The sequence below is a fragment of the Delphinus delphis genome, chromosome 13, assembly GCF_949987515.2.
Source record: "Delphinus delphis chromosome 13, mDelDel1.2, whole genome shotgun sequence".
Classification (NCBI taxonomy): Eukaryota; Metazoa; Chordata; class Mammalia; order Artiodactyla; family Delphinidae; genus Delphinus; species Delphinus delphis.
In genome coordinates this window covers 88,392,807-88,416,978 of record NC_082695.1, presented here as the reverse complement: position 1 = coordinate 88,416,978, position 24,172 = coordinate 88,392,807, and the positions used below count along the sequence as shown (strand labels likewise).

Here is a 24,172-nt window from a genome sequence, read left to right as displayed (position 1 = left end):
AAGCACCGTGTCCTCCCCCAGAGCAGCCCAGGCTCAGGAAAGAAGGGGGGACACGGGGGACGCACAGCCAGACGCGGGGCAGACATGGTCCTGGCCGCCTGCTCCACCTGCTTGCTGTTCTAATGACATCTAGACTTGTGGAAACCCGAGAGCCCCTGCAGGGGACCGAAAGGGCCGACCGTGGCCGAGGCCGCAGGGCGGGCGGGGCACGACGCGGAGGGGCTGCTACGGTGGCAGACAAACCGACACCCCGGGAGCCGTCGCTTGGGTCGCAAAGGGGGATCCTCACGTCAGCAAAACGGGGCCGCTTCACGTTAACGCTGGCTGGATAAACTCTGCGAGCTTCAGGGACGTTCACGATGGCTTTCCAGCAGACGTACGCAAGCGGCACACGGACTACTGTGCGCGTGTGTGTGAGCCGCCCACATTCTCACGTGTGTCGGTCAAGGACAACCCGCCACCCAGAGAGGGCTGCTGCTGTGCGGTCGCATAGCGCAGCTCTGCGAGGGGCGGGTCCCAAAAGTCACACCACGGAAATGGCTCACGTGTGGCTTTTAGGACACATGTCCTCTACATTCAAAATAAATGAGGCCCATAAGCTAATTTTTAAAAGAAAAGCTGCGCCGTGGAACCGCCACGATCGAGAAGTCCGAGTGGAGAGCATGTTTCACGCATATTGTTGAACTAAAGAATAAATCATAGTGGGAACTATTTATGGTCCAGACACTTTTGAAACAAAACCGAAGAGTAGAAACAACTTAAAAAAAAAAAAGCAACCCTATCGACAAGTTGGGGTTCATCTGAGGCGAGTCCTCGTGCACTCAAATTGTTCCTCGAGGTAAGTGGAGGCTTGGGACGTGCGTTAACCCGCCACATCTGGGGAGCCACTCCACAGACTGAGCAGCTGGCCCCCGCGTAAGGCACGGCTGCTTTGCGGTCTCTAAATGGTTCATTTACGGGCCCCAGATGCCCCAGGCTCTCTGGAGCTGGACATAATATCCTATTATTGCCTTTTTCATTCTACGTTCCTGGAAAGCAAAAAACCCAAATAAAAAACCAGAACACGTGTGAGATAAGCTCTCACCCCTCACAGACCTGGCGCCATTAGCATCACAAACAAGCCCGAGGAACCCCAATCGCCCCCTGACTCAGTGGTTGCACCCACGAAGCAAGCAAGGGCCAGAGTCACTGCAGCCTCGGCTCCCATCAGCCTCTGAGAGCCCTGAGGGCGGTGGTGGTGAGGGGCGGGGCCAGGCGGGATGTCACCTAACCTGTCACCTTGGGGTCCTGACACGCAATGGCTCTGCGTGCCTGCAAGTGACACGGGGCTGAGTTCGCTGTGTGAGCCGTGGTGCACGGCTGGTCCCTCCTGCCCCAGGGGAACGGCGCCACGGCTCTCGGGGCAAAGCCCAGGCGACAAGCAGGTCGTACCCGCCAGCGGCCCCCGGCACCAGCTACCCCGTCCTGCTGAGACGAGGCCTGGGGAGGGGCTGCCGTGCACAGCCTGAATCGCCCCCTCCCTCCTCCCCCTGCGCCCCCTCCTGCTCCTTGTTCCCTGGTCCCTGTCGTCAGCCACCCCAACTACTCGCCTCTCCCTGGGTGTAAATGACAACGATGAAGTCTCTGCCTTTTAACATCAAGGTCACTTGAAATCAGCGTCTAGTTTTCTGATTTAGTTTTCCGCCCTCGTCTCCATTTTCTCTTCTCTGCACCTTCCTGGGCTGGGCTGCCAATTAAAACCCAGACATACCAGGAAAGTCGCGTGTGCCTTAGAGTGAGGCGACGACCCCCTCCCCGGGCCCCCTTCCAAACCTTTCACAGGGGCCTCTTTTCTAAATCAGGGATCGGCCTGGCCGACCGGCTCCCTCTCCCACCCGGGCCTCGGGGGCCGCGCTCTGTACACGCGCCCTCGAGGCACGCCATCCTCCCCCCAGAACAAGCGGGAGTGTGGACATCGTCCCTCTTAACAAACTAACTTTCAAACCCCTCAACCACAAACCTTTAACGGTGGGACCGGCCAAGGATCAGGTCACTGGTGCCAACTCAAGGCGTCCAAGCTGTACAGGAACCTCGGGGGCCCACACCCACCCCACGACACCGGCGTACCCCTCCCCCCATCCCCGTCAGGAGAGACCAGTAAGAACCCGCCCCGGAGCCCCTCAGCCCCTGGGCCGGGGAGGCTGGGGATTCAGGTCCCCTCGCCACCATGTGGGCCTTTATTCTGCACTAGGCGGTCTTTCGAGGACTTACGAGGGACTGACCTGTGTCTAGGTCACAGCTCCTGTAAGCAAGTGAGCAAGTGGGTTCCAGGCGGAGGAACCACGGTGAGCACGGAGATGTGGCCTCAAGGTCCCCCAAGAGCCCCCCCGGCACGCAGCTGACAGCTCCGGCCACCCGCTCACGAGGACAGACGTGCTTCCTGCTGCTTCCACTACAAGCCTTCTAGCAAGAGTCGGGCCCCTTCTCTATGCTCACTGCCTGTGGACGCGGGGAGTCTTGAGCCGCTCAGACCGAGCAACAAACACTTGAACTGCTTTCCTGCGCGGGGACGGACGCCTGACCGGAAGGTGTGTGGTTCCAACTCCAGGAGAGAAGCCCCATAGCCTTAGTTTTCAGTGGCCACTTCCAGGGCCGTTCCTCCGGCCTGTGTGCTCAGACCGACCCCGCGGGCCCGAGAGCCCCCCGCAGGGAAGCCAGGCTCGTGCGGGGCCGCCTCCCGGCCACGCGGCGTGTGCACCCGAGGCCTCCCTCCACCTCGGGGGCCTCCCTCTGGGAAAGACCGCTCGGGGGGACGCTGGGCGCAGCGTCCACGCAGGGGATGTCCACCCACAGGGACGTGGCGGGGCCCCTCTGAACGGGGCCAGGGCAGCGTTTACTCTTTGCCGCTCAGGGCTCCACCCTGGCGTGGCTTTAACTGGGGACGAGCAGGGTGGCACCGAAACGTCACGCGTGGGGGTGGTGTGAAGATACACGCACGTTCACGGACACGCATTCACTGCTTTCTGGGGAAGCCGCACACCGTGACCCCAATCCTGACCAAGGAAACCGACGTCACTTCGCTCTCGTGGCCAAAACCGAAAGGCCGTGTTGACAGCTGGCCCAGGCGATGGCCGCTGAGTACAAAGCAGGGCCCACGAGGATCCTTTTGGGACCGAGTCCCTGAAGCTGCTGTCCCAGGAGTGGCCGCAGGTGCCCCCGGGGCCCCCGCTCGCCGCCCCGCCTGACGCTCAGGTGCAGGCGGGCCTGGAGCACGGGGGCCTTCCTGCTGGTGAAACGCCGGCTGCAGCCCCCAGCCCAGCAACAGGGCTGGACCCCGTCAGCTTGGCCGCCCCAGGCCTCAGGGTCTCACAGGTCCCTGTCTGCTCGGGGGGCAGTGAGGCCCCTCCCAGGGCCTCCCCTGCTCTTTCCTGAACCAAGGCCACATGCTTTCAAGTGTCCTTCTTCTGTAAACGCAGGCGGCCCCTCTGTAGGGTGTGCTGGTGGGACCCTAGAGAGGCCAGGTCCCTCCCTCCCACCCTCAGACGTGCTTTCAGAGGCCCCGCCCCGAGTTCAGGGGCTCCTCCCTTGAGGACCACGTTCTGGGCCCTCAGCAACCTAGGGGCTTGGTCACGGCCCAGGAGGTGCCAGGCTCACCTAACCAGACGCCTGCGCTCACGATGGGACCGGGACGGCGGTCAGGACGGGAGGAGGCCCTGCTCCGCACCCCCGCTCACCCCGGCGCCTTTGACCCCAGGGTCCCGCCGAGGCGGGCCCGTGTCTGAGGTTGGACGCTGGCCCTCAGGTCTGCTTTGCGCCAGCAAGCTCCGCCGTGGTCCCGCTGGAGTCAGGGCGGGGGTCGCAGAAGGCGCCCGTCTCCCTCCTCCAGGCCCTGCCCCGCCTCACAGCTTTCGGGCGAGAGCAGACGGCTGGGCTTGGGCCCCCGTCCCCCACGGGCTCTCCCGGCCCTGCACCCGCCGACGGCGCTCGTCTGCCCACTGTTTTCGGGGCACACGTGTGGTCCCGGGGCCCCTCAGGCAGAGGTTCTGAGACCAGCCCGGTGCGGCTTCCTCTGGGGGACGGGTTCTCGCTGCCTTGTTCCAGGCTGGCTTTGTGCGCCCACACGGACGGACCGTCCACGCAGGGCCCACGAGAGCACCGGTGACCTCTCACCCACCAGATCACGGGGCCCCCGGCACCTTTTCCCAAATGACAGAGAAAAACAATCCTTCGACGAGGTGCCTTCTGCTCTCATTTTATAGGAAGACCTTGGGGCTCAGATTTTTACACGAATTAGCCTGACTGCAGGTGCCTCGAGGACGCCTGGTTTCCAAATCACCCTGAACGCGTCTCCATGGAGTCCGGTGCCGCGCTGGGACCCGAGCCCCAGTCCAGGGAGCCACCGGCACCTCATCGCCTGATCACTGAGCTTCCGACAAGCCTGTCACGTGCTTACAGTGCTCTCACGAGCCAAACAGGGTGCCAGTCGCTCACTTTCAGCTGCGCGAATACATAAACGGTTCACGCGACTAGAGAAGCGGTTCGGACACTAGGAATCGAGAAGCTGGAGCCGCGGCCGAGGCCAGGCGGTCTTCCCTCCTAACAGGGCACGTCAGCTCCCGGGGGCGCTTGCTCCACGCGGCCAGGGCCGGCACACCCGGGCGCCCCGAGCTCTCCCCGTGTCGCCCCGTGGACAGTGTACCCGAGGGTCGACAGCCACAGGCCCCCACCGGGCAGAGCTGCGCGACCCCGCTGGCTGGCGGCAACACTGCCGGCCGCCAGGGGCCACTGAGGGCGGCAGGGGCGTCCCGCAGGACACACGCCAGGCGCGCCCCAGCTGGGCGGCTGGTGCACGCGCCCCTCCTGCCGCGGCGGGCCCACGGCGCCAGGCTGGCCGCACGCCTGCCCGCGAGCACTTACCGTCGTCCAGGTCCAGCGGGTCCAGCTCCTGAGGCTCTCGCTTGACCGTTACGGGAATGGGGGCCAGACTATGATTACTGTCCTCACGCACCTCGGGCGCTGGCAGGGGCCGGGCGGCTGCAGGCTCGCTGCTCGGAACCTCGGATGGCTGCTGCTGCTGGTGGCCCGTCCCGGGGGGGCGCGCGGGGCCGCAGGGCTGCAGGCGGGTCGGCTCTTGGGTCCCGGGCGGCAGCGGAGAGGAGGGACTGTGGGGACAGAGCGCTGGCCGGCACCCCGGGGAGCAGCTACCACTCGACGGCGGACTCACCTGTGGCTGCAGCGGGGCGGGGGGCGGCGGCTGGGGGGGCCCGGGAGGCACGCCCGCGGGTCTCGGCGCCTCCTGGCCGGCGAGGACCCCGCCGACTGGCCGCGGAAGTCCGAGGGGGCCGTGGCCCGGGCCGGCCGTGGCCGGGCCGTAGGGGGCGCAGGAGAGGTCGTGGAGCTCGGGGCTGGCGCTGCTCTGTGGACGGGGCGGGAAGCCGGGCGCGAGGCAGGAGCCCGGGTCAGGCGGCAGGGCGAGCGGCTGGCCGTAGCAGGGCTTGGGGAGCGGACTCAGGCCCTGGCTCATTGGTCCACAGGTGAGGGCAGGCTCGTAGTCATCACTGGGCTCCGTCTTTATGATTGGAACTGCGAGAAAGAAAAGAAGTTAAATAAACACGCGCTGCAGATGGGAGCCGCGGGGCGGGCCCGTGGCTAGGATACCCTCCGAAAACAAACAGCGCTTTGACTGAGTCCCTGTGTGTCTCCTGCCTGCTTCTCCCACCCGATTAAAAGGAGGGTGTGAGTCATCGGCCCAGAAAGCTGCAGCTGGCTCTCATACGAGAGCACTGTTTTCCTTGGCGTCTCCCCCAGCACTAATGTGCCAGAAGAATCCATTCGCAAACTGCGGTAGGAGCCTTGGGCCCGAGGGCCCGCGGATTTGTAGTAACCAAAGGGACACTTTTAACTTGGATGCACCACTGCATTTCTGCTGCTACTGACGCCCTATCTGATAAATGTCTGACATTTGGTGAACCTGAACGGTAAGATGGCGTTTGGAAGTCAGTAAAAATCTGACAGAAAAGATGAGTGTCCATTTGCTGTAGGAGAGGAGCCTTCAGCCACTCGACAAGGAAACCAGTTCCACACGAGCAAATACGCCACCCCTCCCTCCTGCTGCTTCGTTTCCACTGGAGACAACACACAACCAGTGATCGCGCGGCTCCTGGGGCAGAGCCGGAAGCCCCCGGACGGCTTCCAGACCACTGCCCTGTCCACCCCTCGCTAGGAAGCCGGCGGTGCAGAGAACCGGGCTGGGAGGAGGGCGTGATGGGCACTGGAGGGTCCCCTTCACTCCCCTCCAGGCCGTGGGCCCGACCAGGCGCCGAGAGGGCCAGGGAGAAGGTGAGCAGATGTGCCGTGGGGTCTGCACAGGGGCTGGGGCTCCACTCCCGCCCTTGCTTACTTCCTGTGTCCCGTTTTCTCGTTGGTTCCTGCCTCTTACACCGGTTTACAGGAGACATCCCGGTGGTCAGATTATCCTGCTAGTGACTGGTAAGAGCGCAGTTAAATTCGTAACAGATGCCCGGCGCTGCCGTAGCAAACGCAGGATGGGTAATGAGCTGTCATCAGATCCCCCCTAATCACATTTTCACCTCTTCGTGTGTGTGCTGCCGGATTCCCGGCGGCCGGGGCAGCCGCACGGAGGGAACGCCCCTCGCAATCCCAGCCTCCTCCTTAAGTAAATAAAGGTTCTCTCCCAAACAGAGCTTTGCTCTAACCAAGGTCTCGAGCCAGCAAGGATGCACATCTCTTCCGGAACAGCCGGCGCCTGCGAATCCACAGCAGCCGTGACGAGGAAGACGGCCTCTTGCGAAGCCTGTCCGCGGGGCGCCTGGGTAGCACGGTAGCCACACGGCTGGGACCCGGGGGACACTCCAGACCCACTGACGCAGGAGCACGTAACTCCGCTGAGCGTCTCCAGGCCCTGGGCTTTCGACTCAGGATTCCCAGAGAAGCTGTTTCCTTTAGTCTTGCCCTCGTTGTGCCAACTTCCCAGCCCCTGCTTCCCGTCATTCTTCCCGCGTCTGACGTGTCTGCATGCTGGGCAGGGAGGCGCCTGGTCCCCGGGCGGCGCTGACAGCTGGAGGGCAGGGAGGAAGCACGCGGGTGATGGTCATTGCGGGGCCGCCACGGGAAGTATCCCTGCTGCCTGCAGGCCGAGCCACGGTCGGCCACTCGTCCCCGAAGTCACGTCGGGCCGAGAGCTGTAGGGCGCGGCGCCTCGGACGCCCCAACCCCAGTGTGCCCAGCGTTCTTGGACAGGACGCACCCAGCACGGTGGGGGCAGGCGAGCCTGCGGAGGGTGCACGGGGCGTCCTCACCCCGGGTGCTCCGCGGGGGTGTGCGTTTGCTTTCATCAGCCAGGCCGACGACCCACAGGGCCTGGCCCGCCCCGGTGCCCACACTCACGGGCCTTTGCTGGGGAAGGGACCTCTCTCCCTCTCTCTCTCACAGCCAGCTAGGGCTCTGCGTGAGGGGTCGGGTCCCCGCAGGACTGGATTCCAGGGAAAGTGTCACTGGCTGCCGGCAGGACACCGAGAAGGGCCGCTGCCCGCCGTCCTCGGGTGGCACTGATCTCCGTGTGGCTCACATGTGGGGGAAACGCCCGCAGGTCCCGGCAGCAGCCGCGTGTGTCTCCCGTGGCTCCGAGGGCTTCCTCCGCAGCGAGGGTGTGAAGATTCCCCACGTGAACGTGCCCTGACGCAGGGCCGCAGGCCCCAGGGGAGGGGCGGGCACTTGGTACAGGAGCTGTTCACAGCCCAGGCCGGGCCCCCAGACTCGGTGCGCCTGCGGCCCCGTGTCCCGGCGCGAGTGCATAAGCGCCTGTGGCTTCGTCGGGTGGCCCCTCAGGACCAAGGGTCTCTCCGCTCCCGATCCGCACGCCCGTGGCGGCAGCTTCTGCAGCCCAGGGGTTCTTTCTTTTAAATTAATTTATTTGTTTATTAATTTTTGGCTGTGTTGGGTCTTCACTGCTGCGTGTGGGCTTTCTCTAGTTGCAGTGAGCAGGGACCACTCTTCCTTGCAGTGTGCGGGCTTCTCATTGCGGTGGCTTCTCTTGTGGTGGAGCACCAGCTCTAGGCACGTGGGCTTCAGTAGTTGTGGCACGTGGGCTCAGTAGTTGTGGCTCACGGGCTCTAGAACGCAGGCTCAGTAGTTGTAGCGCACAGGCTTAGGTGCTCCGCAGCGTGTGGGATCCCAGACCAGGGCTCGAACCCGTGTCCCCTGCATTGGCAGGCCGATTCTTAACCACTGCACCACCAGGGAAGTCCCAACCTGGGGTTTCTGCCGTGAGCACCTACCGGCTGGGGTCCCCCCGTGGAAGCCCACCTCAAGGAGGGGCCTCTGCTGGGTCCAAGCTCTGTGTGCAGCCCGACACGGGCTCCTGCTCCGAGCTGGGCATCCCAGGGAGGCGGGCTGGGGGTAGCGGAGCGGCCTGGGGCAACCTTGACACAGACGCACGTCCTCGCCTGTAAGAGAACATGTGATGTGCCGCGCACGCTTCCCGCTACAATGCCCAGGGTGTGAAGGTGGCCGTCAGCTCCAGCACAGGCAAGACGGCCTCTCCCAGGAACAAGCGGCCCTGCCTCTGGTCCGACAGCCTCAGGCTTCAGGACGTGGCTCTGCAGACGGCACTGCGGAGCTGGGGGCAGCCTCCAACCAGAATCATCCAGAAACGGCCACTGGGCACAGCTGTCACTAAAAACAGCCCCGACAAACCCATATGACCCGGGCGGGGAGGGGGGATTCGAAAGCTGCCCGTGTGGCCTGTGGCGTCCAGAATGGCAAGGGTTAAGATCTGCATCAGCGCGCTGAGGCTCAGAGCTCTCGACCTTAAGGAAATACGTGTCTAGCAGGTTAAGTTAAAGCCCTGCTGGGTGCCTCTCTCCTGCACCGGATTTTCAGCCAGCACGAGGGCCAGCTCGCCCCTTTCGTCCAGGGTCCCCCGAGCTCTCTAAAAACCCTCACCCTGTCTGCTCTGCCGGCTGTGGAGGTGCAGCCGGGGAAACGGCCGTGGGCCTGATTTACATGCCACGCGGCCAGCCTAGGCCCTGCGATCCCGGGGGCTGGCGGAGGGCAGGAGCGATCGGGCATCTGTGCTGCTGGCCGCTTCAATGTCCGTGGTTTATGACCTGTTTAAAGCTGCCCTGGGGCACCCGCGTTCACTCCCTCTTCGCCCTGGGGGTCTTTCTGGGAAAGTCTCAGCAAGACGATCTTGGGGGGCCTCTGTGGGCCAGACCCGGCCGAGGGCGTGAGGCGAGGGCTCAGGAAATGCATCACCTTCCCATGGCGTCGGGACCCACTGGATTCTTCCCACGGTCGGGTGGAGACTCGACCCGGGCGGGACCCCTCCCCACCGCAGCCTCCGGGCCTTCGCGGGTGCACGAGTCCTTGGTGACCCAGCCGAGCTGGGCCTCCTTGCTCGGCTCAGACACCCTCCCCTGCATTTGCAGCCTCTCCGCACCCGCGCAGTGGGCCGATCCCACCTCTGGAGGCCCCAGCACGAGGCCACCACTACGAACTCCCTTTGGGCACAGACTCCTGTGCACTTAACGGAGATAATCCCCCCGCTGCCTGCCCTGAGGGCTCCGCACAGCCCAGGGACAGTGACCAGGACAGAGACCCCAGCGCCTCAGCGCCAGGTGGGGACAGTTCCCGGCAGACGTGGAGCAGACGCGGGGCCCGGGGCACATGCGCCCGCTACCCCCAGGGCACCTACAGAGTCTAAACGCACCGAAAGCAGAGGGTGCCTCCCGCCTCCTCTGGGGACGAAGGGGACCTGCCCGGCCGTGGGCCCGCCTGCTGGCCACCCAGTGGGATCGGGGAGGCCCAGGCAGGTCCGGCCGCCTTTCCGGATCCGCTGCCAGACCCGCACCTCCTTGGGTGGACGCTCTCCAGGTCCTCGCGGTTCACAGACGCGGCCGCACTGCCGTGTCACTCACGTGGCCAAGCAGTGTGAGCCTTGCTCTGTCCGCAGGGCACGGGGTGGACACGTGGCCCCCCAGGCACAGCTGCCCCATCCCATCCGCACGCCCTCCTGACGTCTCTCAGATCGCATCCACCCATGGGAATCGGTGCCCACGTCCACACCCTGCCCTTCACCCGGGGTTCAGTGGATTTTGCAAATGGCTGATTTAATGGAAGATCAGACAAGGGCAGCAGAGGCCCTCGGCTCACGGCCACTCGGCCCTGGGCCGCTACCAGGACCCGGGGCGGAACTGAGGCCTGGGGTCCTCAACTCAGCCTGACCCCCGGGATCCCACGTGGACGGAGAAGCCAGGGGGCAGCGTGACACGACCCCTGCCGGGGAGCGGGGCTCACACCCTGGCCTGCCGGCCGTTACACAGAAGGACGCCGTCTCTCGTGAATCACGCCATCACCTTCCCACCGTCCCCGGGCAGACAGGTGGAGCACAGCAGCCGTCCCGGGCTCCCCTCACACCTGTGCGCCTGGGGCTCGTGCCCAGACCAGGACCCGCACACGAAGCAAGAGGAGCTGGGCTCCCTCCACCACCTTAAGAGCACGGCCCAGGGGTCCGACCACGGGACGCCCGTCCTCTGACCCCCGGGAGGCCAAGGCCACGGCCCAGGGGTCCGACCACGGGACGCCCATCCTCTGACCCCCGGGAGGCCAAGGCCACGGCCCAGGGGTCCGACCACGGGACGGCCGTCCTCTGACCCCCGGGAGGCCAAGGCCACGGCCCAGGGGTCCGACCACGGGACGCCCGTCCTCTGACCCCCGGGAGGCCAAGGCCACGGCCCAGGGGTCCGACCACGGGACGCCCGTCCTCTGACCCCCGGGAGGCCAAGGCCACGGCCCAGGGGTCCGACCACGGGACGCCCGTCCTCTGACCCCCGGGAGGACATTTGGGCCTCGGCCCTCTTGAGTATCAGAACCACGGGAACCCAACTGTTTTATTCAGAAGACTTTTCGCGCCTGTGACACAGCTCCTCTGTGAGTCCCCGGAGCTCAGGGTTTTACAGACGTTCGCATCCCTGGCACTTTGCATGGCGTCCAGACGCAGGCGAGTGAAGAACAAAGGCAAAACGGACGCAGAAAAGCAGGCCAGCCCGAAACTGCACCAAGAGAAAAGCAGGCACTCCTCCTACACGCACAGCTAGTGTCCTGCACACACGGACGGACACACAGACGTGGCCACACCTGGGACGAGGGCGAACGTCTGCGCTGCTCTCAGGTGGATGAACTCAGAGCCCCGGCAGGCACCCGCCGGCTGCGTGGCCCTGGGGCTGATCCTGTGACCCACAGGCCTCGCTTTTCCAGCTGTAACACAGACGTGACGGCCACCTAAGAGGTGGTGAGGGACCCAACGTGGCATGAGCCGTAAGGGCAGCGGCACCGAGCCTCCCCCGCACGGGGACAGCGGTGCAGGGCCCTCCCTCTTCCCAACCCGCTGGCACAGGGAGCAGCGGGGCCAGGGCTCAGGCTTGGGGCCACAGCCCAGCTCTTTGGCCTCGGACAGGCCAGGGATGCTGCTGCCGACTGAACTATCCCCCAGACGCGGGGGCTGAAGCCCTAACTCCAGGGTGACTGTGTCTGGAAATGGGCCATTAGGAAAGGAGTCGGGTTCAACGAGGTTGGAGGGGCCCTGATGCCATAGGGCTGTGGTCTTAAGAGGGAGAGAGGGTCTCGCTGTGCATGGGGGACATGGCGAGAAGGGGGTGTACGGGCGCTGAGCATCCCCCGCAGGCGAGGACGCCCCCTGTGACCGCCCCCCCGCCCCTCCCACCAAGGCCTCAGCGGTTCGGCTGCGGCCACCGCCCTGTGCAGAAGAGGTTGCCCCGAGCCCCGGAGAACGGAGAACGAAGCTCACACTGTCTTCTGTTTGTTACGCGTGAGCCGCGGACACAAACGCCAGCAGGGCAGCTTCAGGGCGCGACTTTTCTGAGGCAGGAGACGTGGCGGCAGGAGCCTTCTGCACCGCCGGCCCTCAGCAAGCGGGCGCCCACGTCTGCGTCCAGGGCCGAGAGGGGGCTGGGGCGGATGGACCGGAGGACGAGGAGGGGACTCACAGACCCCACCGCCGCGTGATGGCAGGCACAAGCTCCTACCCCCCCTCCCCCAGCACAGCCAGCACTTGCGCCAGGTCCTCGGGTTCCCAGAGGACAAGGCTCTGGGTGCATGGCAGGAACCTCCCGACCGAGACACCACAGACTCCGCCGAGACCCCCGCTCCGCGGTGGCGGCAGTGCCCGCCACGCCCGACGGGGTGGCCTGTCCTCCCTCGGGTCCTCCCCGCCTTTCTGGGGGTGCTGCCTGGCAGCCTCTGCGGGAGCGTCGAGTGGACACCAGGAGACAGCTCTGTCGCGGCAGGCGGGGTGTGAGCGGGTGTGGCGGCCTCGCCGTCTGTGGCACCAGCCCCGTGGCTCCAGGGCCCTTACCCGGGGCTCCGGCTCCCCGCAGCTGGGTTGGCCATGGCGTTCGGGCAGAGCAGACCGCACGAGCCAGCAAACGCGCCGCTTGGCCTTCACCCGCTGTTGCCAGCGCTGCGTCCGAAGGGAATGTGATTCACTCTCCTGTGGTTTGACCCGAGCAGCTGTGCACAGAGGGCTGTGACTTGGCGGGGGGCCATGCTGGGGTAACCCCCGCGCCGCGCGCTGTCGTGGGCAGGCCCCGGTCCCCGGGGGAAGGGGTCACCAGGTCTTCCCTCCGCAAGGCTGTGCTCAGACTTCTTGGGGGTCCAGCCTCACTCCCGACTTGCGTTGCCTTTGCAGTCGGTGGCCGTGGCCCTCAGGTATCTGATCAAAACCACCCTCCCCCTCGCTGCTCCGCCACGGGTGACGGTCTCAGTGGGGGAGCCTTGGGTGTGGCCCCCCCCGCGGAAAGGGCACCCGCCTTCTTTCCCAGCAGCTCAGGCCCCACGATTCACCCCCTCGTCCTACTCTGTTCCAAGCTCAAACCCCTCCCTGCGGATTCAAGGCCACGTCGGGGGCCTCAGGCCGGTGTCTGTCAGGACGGTCGACAGAGTTGACCCCGTGGCGGCCTTTAGAGGGGAAGCCCCCTCCCCTTCACATGCCTGGGCTCTCCTGCCACCGGGTCTGGACACCTCACGGGGAGGCGAGCGGCGTGCGAACCAGACACACCGTGAGGAGCTCAGCCCCGTGGAGAGCGCTGCGGGGAAGGGCGGCTTCCAAACCCTCCCCACGGGCCCCGGCCCGGCCCTGACTCGTCCCTCCCGGGGCGCCCGGTGGGGCAGCCAGTTCCCTGCCTCTCTGCGGCGGCAGGTTTAACGTGGAAAGAAATGAAAACATCGGTCCCTCGTTCTCCTGCTGGAACAGCGAGAGCGCCCGAAAATTGGCAATTTACTAACAGCAGCCTCCGGGACGCGGGAGTTCCCAGGAGAAGGTGCATCACAGCGCCTGCATGAGCCAGACGTGCGTAGCTGTGCACCGTCCCCCTCCAATGCACGCTCACCGCCACGCGGTCGCCACGCCACTGAGCTGACTCAGGAAGGTTCCAAAAGGCCCATGGGCAGCGGCCGTGCCACCAGCCACAGCGGGCGCCCCGTCCCGGCTCCCGCCAGCCTGCACCGGGACCCACCCGGCTCCCCTCAGCCTTCAGGTGGGAGTGTCGGGTGGGCTTGAGGCCCAGGATCAACACCCCCAGGGCCTCCCTGGCTGACTCTGGTGAAGCTCCAGGACCCTCACCCCGAGCAACAGGTGGGCAGGGGGCCTGGTGCCACTGCAGGCGCTCCTGGGGACCAGCTAGAAACATCTCAGGGGAACAGGCAGACCCTCCAGGCCCGAGGATCTGTCATGACTGACCTCCTCATTCTAGGAACATGCTGACTTTGGCCCATGACTCTGAAGTCGTTGGCTGGGATTCCCCCCTAGTGTGTGAGCTGCCGCCCCTGCCTGCTCGTCCCGGGGTCACTGGGCAGCGTCGGAAACGGAAGCCCTGGGGACACAGCCAGGGTGGACGCCGTCGTCCCCCCAAACCCAGGGGCCGCTCCCCACAGAGCAGGCTGTTTTCCCTCTTTAACTGGGGCTGTTTCCCCGGGGTCTCGGCCTCGTGACAGGTACCAGGGCCCCTCAGCTCACAGCGCTGGAGAGAGCGGACGCTTTCTTTCGGGAGACTGCGGTTAAACCCAGACAGCGACAAACAAGAAACTGAGGAAAACCTCCCTGGCTGCACGTGGGTGGGTCCGTGGCCTCTCCTGCAACTGCCCGGTTGTCTTCTCTGCTCTGTCCTTGACCTTCCCGCCAGGAACCCCCGCTGTACACACTCTGCTTGCTCAGGGCGTCCTACACGCACCTGGAGACTTTCCCCCAAACACGGCCCCCAGAGACGGGAAGCGGCCCTAGCTGCCCGGGCCCCGCGCAGACCCGCAGCCGGGCTTCCTTCCGGTTTGAACAACGACACGAACGATGCGTCAGACGGCGGGCGGCGGGGTGGTAGGCTTCTCTGTGCGGAGGCTTCAGAGGGTAAGGACAGGCTGAGACCCGACGTGGGAAGGAGGTGCCCACCTGGCCCCTAACCAGCACCACCTGCTGAACCACGTGAAGACTCAGCGCGAAGCTGCAGGGGGCAGAAGCGACCGCGAGAAAAAACACCAAACCTAAAAGCTGGGAGCTCGAGTCCCGCTCTTGCACTGGTGCATTTATTGTTTACAAGAGAAAAGCACAGGAGGACGGTCCCCACGACCCGGGCACGGAGTCAGGGCCGGCTGGGGTCCCTGCTCCCAGGGAGCTCACGGCCCCACGGGGCACAGCCACCCAGGAAGGCAGGGCAGGGCCGGGGCTCTCAGGCGTGGGTGGCACGGACCCCTCGACCCCCTGGGGATGGGGCAGATTTCCAGGAGAGAAGTGAAGGGAGACCAGGGCCTGATGAGAGCAGCACAGGCCACAGAGCCAGACAGCCATGCTCCGGAGGGACGGACGGACGGACGGACGGCTCTGTGGGCGGGGCTGGGTCACCAGCTCGAGGGACCGGGGGGTCCGGGTGACGGTCCACACAGCATGAGCGATGGGTGTGCTGGGCTGACACGGGGGTGATGGGGTGCGGAGCGGGGGGCAGGTCAGCCCCTGGCGGGAGGGAGCCTGCAGGACTGAACGGCAGCTGTAGGGTTGGGGGGAGACGGTGGCCCCTCGACAGTCCTGCCCCAGGATCTCAGTGACGTGTCTCTGGGGGCCTCGGTACCTCCCCCGAAAGGGGGACCTGGTTTGCGCGCAGACCCCCTCCCTCTGACTGGGGGCGTCTGTGTTAAGCGGGAGGTGAACTTCGAGCAGGAACTGCAGGAAACGACGTTCGAGCTGATTTCTAAACTGCTTTAGAAAGGAATTTTTCTTTATAAACCTAGGTTTTCTTTAAAGCATTCAATTTTTAGTCAACCATGCTTGAATTTTAATTAGGACACGATCATTACATTTCCAAACAAAGACTGAGTATTTTCTGCTGTAAGGAATGTAGTACACGTCCGAGAACAGGCAGGATTAGTGGAGTGCTCAGTGCCCATCCCAGAAGTCCCAGAGGGGCCCCCACAGACGGCCCCACGGCAACGCACACTCCTGCAGGTCTGTTCACGTACACGCTCGTGACGTGATGAGCACGAGACCACGTTATTCAAGCCTGGACAGGCGTGGCTAGCGTCTGCCCCCAAAACAGTTGATTCTGCTTGCTATCCCCTCGGGTTTTCCAGGGCTTTCTATCACCTAGTCTATCGTACGTGACATTTCACACTAGGAGAAGACCAAAGCCTTCAAAAACGTCTTGCTTTTACTAAGATGATCACATGGCTGCTTTCACAATCAGTCCTAGTGCGTGGTTCCCCTCCTAGGTTATATGAATCTCAAGTTTTTAAAACAGCAGTCACAGTATAACAAGACCGTTGGCACAGCTGTGCTTACGTGACACAGGTGAATCAGGACGCGGCCCTCTCTGGACACACACCCTGCCGGCCTGGAGGAGGGCGGCATGGGCCCCAGGCGCCAGGCCTCGGGTCTGGGCAACACCGAGAAACAACTTTCTACTAGTTCAGAAGCGAAACAACACACGATGCTGTTCTCCTTCAGAAAACAGCCTGAAAAGTGGAGAAGGTACACACACAGGTCTTTTTCAGGCCAAGAAACCATCCTCAGAGCGTGTGAGCGGACAACCTGAACGAGGTGCTTTTTGGTCGAGTAAAGGGTGTTTGGGAGCGCAAGCCCCCTGGTCACCGGAGACGCAATTATCCAACCAGGAGTTTTCTGTGGGACGTTAGCTCGAGGACAGAAATCATTACCGTCAGTTAATGATCACACCAACCACCAGCCTTCAGGCTTCATACAAGGGTTTATTTCTAAAGGCACCTGCAAAATCATTATAACCATTTGCTTCTCCGCCTTAAACATCTCTAGAATTTAAACTCACACCGAGGCCACCTCAGCTTCTGTGTACAGAAGAGCTGCACCTCTTCCCCCTTGGCGGTTGTATGTCTGCAAGCAGCTAGCAAAATGATCAGTAATTATCCCCAAATGCAGCCCCAGCCCCAAGAGTAACGAAGGAAAATACACTGAAAGCTCCACTTTTCTCTGGAAGGAACCGACGACGTGATCTTGCTAACAGGACGGTAACAGCTCGGGCGTGCAGCGCGACCACACGGTCTGAAGCCACCACGTGTCAGGGTTCCTGATTTTCTTTCAGGAAAAGCACCCCGTGGGTTGGTTCGCAGCGTTTAGGGTTAGAAAGAGAGCGTTACCATTGGCGGGCAGGTAGGTGAAGTGCTGGTACTGGCTCCTCTTCCGCTTCCCGTTGCAGACGTAGAAGTTGACTTGGACGGGGCTGGTTATCCTCTGGTTGCGAAAAGGCGGGATCTCCACCACCAGTGAATTCTAGTGAGAAAGCGGCAGAAGGAGGGGGCGGTGAGCATCTCACAAACGCACAGACACACCCAGGCCCTCCCGGAGTGTGAAACACACGGCAGGTTTGCCCTTCAGAGAGGCCACCCTGAGAGCCTGCAGGGACCCTGATTCCTCCCAGCAGAGCCGAAAGGTGGGCTGGGGTGTGTGCGAGGTAGGGAGGCGGGGGCTTCACCTACGATGCCACCGACTGGGCCCAGGAGAGAAGCCGTGAGCACAGATGCTAAGAGCGGGCCCGCTATCGGGCAGGGAAGTCTCCACAAGACCCCACGCCCCTCTGCCCTCACGCCAGGGCATGACCTTCAGAAAACTAAGCCCACGTTCACCGACTTGGCGCTCCTGGGGAAGCCGGGAGCAGCAGTTCAGGTAACTGGCAACGAAGACCCAGGGGAAGTGCTCGCCGCAGACGTTCTGTGCCGACGGCCCAAAGCCCAAGCCACGACCCTCTCAAATCGAAGGGGACGGGAGAGTCGGACTCAGCGAACTTGGGGGGGCGGACAGTCAGGCACGGATGCATCAGGGTGGCTTGCAGAAGCTGCTGTTACCTTTCCATGTTTTCAATGAAAAGTCAACGACATGTTTACAAAAGTGGCCCTTTCAAGTACAGGTATAAACACAGGTCGCCGTGGGGCAGCACGCGTGTGGGAGAAGGAAGCAGGCTGGGGTCCGTGTGCCGAGACCGGGCGTCCACGTGAGGGCCTGTCCTTGGCGCCAAGGAGGTGCCCTTGCTTTGGGGGTGGGGAGGAGAGTTCACATCCAGAAAGTTTCTTCAAGGTTTTTTGTCATATGATTTCGGTTAACAAGTAGGAAAATGTATAAGAAAAATCCATGGCATCCCTTTTTTTTTAAATTAGAGTAACTGTAGCCTGTTACCCAATTTAACAGCAAAATTGATTGAATCCTGTTAATAATGAAATCTGAAGAATGTTTAACCAAAACTGAGGAGAACTTCAGGGCAACCTCTTCCCTTTCCAGGTGAAGAAATGGGGCTCAGAAGCCTGCTGCTGAGGGCACAAGAGTGGCAGGGCCGGAGGGGCCGGGACCCGGGCTGCAGCCCCCTCTGGGCTCCGTCCCCTGGGGCCACACTTGCGTCAGGCAATGTCCCCTGTTGTTCTAACAGCCTCATTCCATTTGGAAGAAGCCACAAGCACGCAGGTCTCCTGCCTGAGCAAAGGAACCCCAAGGGGACGGACCCAGTGGGGGTGAGGGTGTGCGCCCGGCCAGACCCCTGCAGAGAGTCTGCACCCCAGCTACGCGGCCCGTGTTCGGGAGCCTGGCTGGGGCCCGACGGGTCTGGGTTTCTGCCCTGGCTCTGCCATCTCTGAGTCTTAGCTCCACCGCCTGCGCAGGGAACCGGAAGAGAAAGACACTCCTTGGGGGCTGTTTTCTGAGAATTCAATGATATGAGGCGACCCTGCAGGTGATGCTGGCCCCCGGCACACAGCGGGTGCGCCACGATGGCAGACACGGCGGCCCACGGCGACCAGAGCCCGATCTCTACAGGAGGAACCAGGACAAGAGACAGAAAGGAAGAGGGTTTGCCTGAGCTGAGGCCAGAAGCAAAGCGGGGAGGCGTCAACAGGAGCGGCTGCAGGAAGCAGCGGGGTGCGTCCGGCAGGGCAAGGAGCCCTGAGCAGGTTCCACGTCGCGGGTCGGCTTCTGTGGGTTCTAAGAGGCTGGAGGGCTGTGTTTTGATGTGGTCACAGACTGAGATGCTAGACAGACTATGAAATTTTGTGACGAAGTTCTGTCCTCGTGGGAGCACCAATGCTAAACACGCAGTAAGGCAGAGGCGGGAAGGGAGACGCAGCGACAGGAGCGCCTGCCACGGCGGGAGCAGAGCAAGGCCGCCAGCGGCACTCGGCACACCCGCCACCCGCTTTAAGAACACCCACTGTCTGGGGGCTTCCCTGGCGGCGCAGTGGCTAAGGATCCACCTGTCAGTGCAGGGGACACGGGTTCGAGCCCTGGTCCGGGAGGATCCCACAGGCCGCGGAGCAACTAAGCCCGCGAGCCACAGTTACTGAAGCCCACGCGCCTAGAGCCCGTGAGCCACAACAAGAGAAGCCGCCGCAACGAGAAGAAGCCTGTGCACCGCAACTAGAGAAAAGCCCGGGTGCAGCCACAAAGACCCAATGCAGCCAAAGATAAATAAATAAATTAATTAATTGAAAAAAGAAAACCCATTGTCTAAATTGCTCACGACAGTACATAAACTATAAATGCAGCACAATCCGACCCTGTTTTAAATATGCACAACACGAGGCACGTGCACACGACACGAGGCACGTGCACAACACGAGGCACGTGTATATATGTGTGTGCACGTGCAGACACACACCCGTGACAGGAAAAGAATGGAAGGAAAGACGCCCCAATGTGAATGGTGGCTACATCCAAGTGGTGAAATTACGCTAGGCGTTTTCTTTGATTATACTTTGCTATATCTTCCAATTTTCCACAGTGAACATGACACTCTTTTATAATTAGAAAAAAATATATAAAAGTAAACTTCATTTAAGAGATAAGAAAGATGAAATGGTGAACGTAAAGCACACCATTATTCACATGTCCTACGTTTCTTTTAGAACACATGACTGATAACCGTTAAGCTTTCTTTAATATATGCGCTGTTCACAGTGGAAAAGGAAACTCAACAACGGAAAATCTGAACATGCAAACTTGGCAGAATTATTTCGATGCCAACAGATGCATAGCTTCTGCAGGCCTCTCCTTCCTGCCCAGGGAGAAGGGGTGGGCGGCACTGGGGCCTGGGGGCAGAGGACTCGAGCCTGCGGTGGGGCTGGAACTGGGAGCCGAGGGCCCCCGTTTCGGGGTGACGGCTGGTGGCCAGTGTCTGTCACAGCAAACCTGAGGGCCGGCTCTGCGACTGCTGGGCCTGCGGGACCCAGAGTCCCCGTCAGAAAGTGGAGCTGCCTGAGACGGGGCACTTTCTCGGGGGGGCCAGGAGGAGCCCAAGAGGATGTGTGAGGTTAGAGGCCTGGACACCCTGGGCGGAGCGAGGTCGTGGACGCAGGTGCCGCCCCTGGGCCAAGGAGGAAGCATCTCCTTCTGATACCATTTGAAAAGCCTTCTGGTAAATGGGTCGGTGCTTGGAAAAGAAAGCTTAAGTTGCAGGTGAAAGATGCTTCTTCCTGACAGCGCCGCCTGTGCGGAGGAAGTGCAGGCCCCAGGCCTCCTTCCCAGCACGTGTCCTCCCGGCCACCGCGCAGAGGGCGCCTAGATCCCTTCAGCAAAGCCCACAGCCCGAGGTCCCCTGTTCGCACGGGGGAGCCTGAGGAAAAAATTCAGTCCTTGACCTGGACGAGATTCTGAACCGTGACCCCCATTCCCTGCATCCACACACCTGCGTCAGGAGTGGCTGGTGGGCCGAGGCAGAGAGCCTGGAAGGTCTGTGAACGTCTCCAGAGAGTCACCTGCTAGCCTGTACGTTATGTTACCTGAAGGTTTCTACTGCTCTTCTGGGGCTAAGTAGGACACACACGCACTCGGTGGTGCACAGTTAACCCAACCCCGGCAATAATCGCTTCACACACAATGGTCTCAACGCCCCAACGAGAAGACAGAGGCTGTGGGGCAGGTAAGAACACAAGGCCCGAAGAGCCCGCTTAAACCACAAGGACACAGACTGAAAGGCGGGTCAGAGAACGCTGCGGCAGCTATGACTTCACACAGAAAACATCCTCCACCCACAACTCGAGGAACAGTCATTCTGCCTCAGGTCCCTCCGTGCGTGAACCACGAGGGCCACGGGAGGCCGCGCGTAAGGACGGGCTCAGGCAGGCCCTGGGCCAGCGCGGCGACCCCTCAGAGGTCAGGCGTGTGCGGCGGGCGCCCGTCCCCGCAGGGGCCCCGGCTGCCGGCCAACGGACAAGCCGGCTGAGCACACTGAGGTCTGACCTCGCGTCTGTGTCCTGGCTCTTCCCTGGGAGGACAGCAGTGAGGGGTCACTGTCAAGGATGCTGGCGGAACCCCGAGGCCCACCTGCCCAGGAGCGGGGAAGGTGTGCTCAGGTTCTGGACAGCAGGTCCTCCCGGCGGGGGGGGGGGGGGTTGGGCAGCGGGCCCCCTGGGGCCCTGGTGACAATGGCAGCCAGCGGGGACAGCAGGCCCCGGGGGTATGAGTGCATCCTGGGCTTCCTGGTGGGGGGCCTGCAGCACACGAGGCGCCCTGTCCTCCCTGGTGGCCCCACGTCCGAGTCGTCCCCGTGCTGCAAGTCCCGAGAGCGCTTATGTCGGGAGGCATTTCCCAACCATTTCCGTTCCTCGCTCTGTCTGTTATGTTCATCAGTGGTTCGTTTTAACAAAGTAGAAGCCATGTGCCTTGGGCCAGGAGCCGCTGCCTATAAAAAGCCCCGCCCAGAGAGCGCCGCCCATGGCCGCCCGCCGCACTTACCGGCTTGCACAGGGCTCCGTCGATTTTCGCCTCCATCTCCCAGATGTGGTGGCCGTCTGCAAGAAAGGGCGCGAGAAGTCCGTTACTCTGTCCTGACCGGGCACCGCCCCGAAATCACACCCGGATGCAGGCAGACGGGACTCGGGGCGGGAACCCTCTGATGAGAGGGTCCACCCTGGCCCGGCCGGCCCACTAGCAGCTGGTGAGACTGGGAGGCCGCACCTGACTGACCGGCTGGAGAGAGGCCACGAGGCTCTGGGGAGAAGCTCAAACCCAAACCCGAGAGCATGGACCTGGTGGGGCCTGGAGACCCCGCTCTGCAGGAAGGAGCCACGTGCCAGTGAGCACCCCCAGCGCCAGCCCCGGGAGGGGTCCACGCTCAGGTCTCCAAGGGGAGCGAGCCCGGGAGGCGCGCGGATGACCCGGGTAGGAAGGGCGCTGTCTGGGGACTCGGACCTGGTTTGCGTCTGGCCTGCGGCATATGGGGGGCTGCGGGGCCTCGCGGCCGGGGCCACAGAGCCCTCGGTGTCTCGGGAACAGGGATATTCTAATGAGCAGGGGCCCGGGAGCCTCGGTCCTGCCCCAGCTCAGGGGAACCGCCGGGTGAACAAGAAAATCCGCTCTGTGACTGCGCTTTGGCGCATCAGGATACAGAAATGCAAAACACAAGGTATTTTTAACCTCACCCTGTGGCGTTTGCATGTTTGAAAAAACTGAAAAGGCTCCAGTGCCGAGAAAGAAAGGGTTTATTGTCCCTGGACCAGGCCCTCGAGGGAGCCGAAGGCTGGAAGCCCGCCCTCCAGGGTGACGGAGCGGAGCCTGTTCTGGGAGCTGGGAAGCCCTTCTGGCAGGCACGCTGTTTGTGGACCACGTCTGGCCGCTACTTTGAATTAATAGACGTCAGTCTCCTACAGGGGCCTCCTTCCTCTGCATCTTGTATAAAGTCGGCTCCCCAAACAAACCATTACAGCTGGATGGGCTGAGCTGTTGCTTATTCTCTGTTTTCCAAGAAGAAATGTGTGTGTGTTCCAAATCCTAAATTATAAATAAATTAGACAAAATCTCCTTTTTCTCCCTGGCAGTGCTGGCCGGGCAGGGGCGGAGGGTGGAGCAGAGAGGAAATGTGACTCACAGAGCGGCTGGGCCGTGCCAGGACCACACCAGCCCCTCGGGACGCGGAGGTGCCCAAGCTGAGTAGCCAGCAGATGGACCCACTCGGTGATAAGACAGGGGCCGGGGCCCGAGGGACCCGCATCCACCTCTCCTCTAGGAAAAAATAACAGGAAACGGAAAGAACACCCACCGCCCTAAAGGCCTCGGGAGTCTGCAAAGCAGCGAACGCTCCAGAGTCCTGCGAGCACAGGACGCGGTGAGCGAGGTGCCCTGACTCCGGGCCGATAAACGAGGGGGATCCCAGCGCCTGCGCAAAGCGCTACGGGATGCAGGCTGCTGCGTGGCGCGGCCCAGACCTGCCGCGCACGCGGATGTACTGTCGGGCCTCCCACTGGTTTGAGGAGATCGAAGTTACTCTTCCTGTAACCAAGGCTCCCGTGTCCCCGGTGCCTTTTAAGATCAACAAGTTTTCTCATGACAAAGCCTATCTTCGTCCCTTTCCCCCAAAACAGCTTTAAGCGCTCAAACCTGAACTGTCGGCAGCCGCCCCGTCTTTTGTCGATAGAGGCTGACAGGCCTCCCGTCAGGAGAGGGGAGACTGAGGCCGCCCGGCATTACCTGGCGTCCACCTTACCACCACCGCCCTCCAGGAGGGGCCCAAGACCAGACCAGCCTCCCGGGAACGCTGTTGCAGGTTCACCCGTGGAACAAAAATTAAGGGAAATACAGGCGTGGAGTGGAGCGGGCGGCGGGGTGTGCACGCTGAGGACACGCAGGGCGGGAGGGGTCTCTTCCCTCCAGGGCCTCCTGGGCCTTTGGGACACTGTCCTTGTCACAGCGCCCGCCTGGGGGCCGGCGGTCCCACTGCGCGCACCAGGGCTGCGAGCCAGCCGGGCCTGGCCACCGGCACGGTTTCTGAAAGTGCAGAGCCTTCAAACCACACCACTAAAGCCCGCCTCACAGGCCCAGGGCTCCCTGTGTCCCCGCCACCTGGCCCTGGGGGGCTCTGGCCCCGAGTCTCTATTCTGTGGTTGGGTCACAGCCGAGGGGCCGGCCTCGGGGATCCCAAGCGCAGCGTGAGCTCTCGGAGGCCAGGGTCTCCTTGGTCAGAAGTGCACACGCAGCCCTGCTCAGGGCCAAGACCGGAGGAGCCGCCCAGGGCTGGTGGCTGCCTGCTCTGTCGTCACACGGGGACCCTCCCCACCGGCACCCGGAGCCCCGCTGGCTGCTGACTCCCCAGAGCTGCCCTGGCCTCCCTCGGGTGGGAGGCCATGCGGCCTCTGGGCGGCCTCTTCTGCACAGGCCCGGCTGGGCGTCCTACGCAAGTTCAGCCTCTACCGGGAAGGGAAGCGATCGGCCCTGAACGGCCCTTTGTGTTCCAGCCTTATCAGGAACTGGCTGGCTTTCTCAGTAGGAAACTGCGCGCAAGCCCAGAAGTAAAAATATTCCCAATCATTAGGGAATTCCCTGCGGCGTGAGTCATCAGAAAGGCTTCCCCACCCCACCCACGGCCAGAAGGCTTCCACAGCCGCCTCGGGAGGAGCTGCCTCCGTGGGACAGGGCTGAGCGGGGGCCACCGACAGAGGCCCGAAGGTCCCAGCAGCCTCCCTTGTTTCCGGCCCTCCGCAGGGCCGGGGGGAGGTGCTGCCTCTGACCCACACGTGGTGGCACACTCGGGCCGTCGGAGCCCTGCAGACCAGCAGATGCACCTCCAGAGTGAGGGAAGGTCCAGTCGCTGCGGCACCTCTGAGGCCCAACACCCCCGCCAGGAGCGCCCAGGGGAGCAACACACGTGTGCTCTCGGGAGCCCGCGCA

At 62.8% G+C, this 24,172-nt stretch overlaps 1 protein-coding gene across 3 annotated transcripts in view; it reads right to left on the bottom strand.

Annotated features, from left to right (window-relative positions):
- The window catches only part of NFATC1 (nuclear factor of activated T cells 1), a 97,713-nt gene that overhangs the window by 24,617 nt on the left and 48,924 nt on the right, over nucleotides 1–24,172 (bottom strand). Inside the window, exons 8-10 of one of the 3 annotated variants that reach the window (XM_060029259.1) lie at nucleotides 21,245–21,300; nucleotides 16,669–16,801; nucleotides 4,897–5,562 (exon numbers count right to left, since the gene is read on the bottom strand). In XM_060029259.1, the coding sequence (XP_059885242.1) occupies nucleotides 4,897–5,562; nucleotides 16,669–16,801; nucleotides 21,245–21,300 (855 nt within the window). The remainder of the gene's footprint in view (nucleotides 1–4,896; nucleotides 5,563–16,668; nucleotides 16,802–21,244; nucleotides 21,301–24,172) is intronic. The other 2 variants (XM_069541336.1, XM_069541337.1) reach the window with 2 other exon arrangements.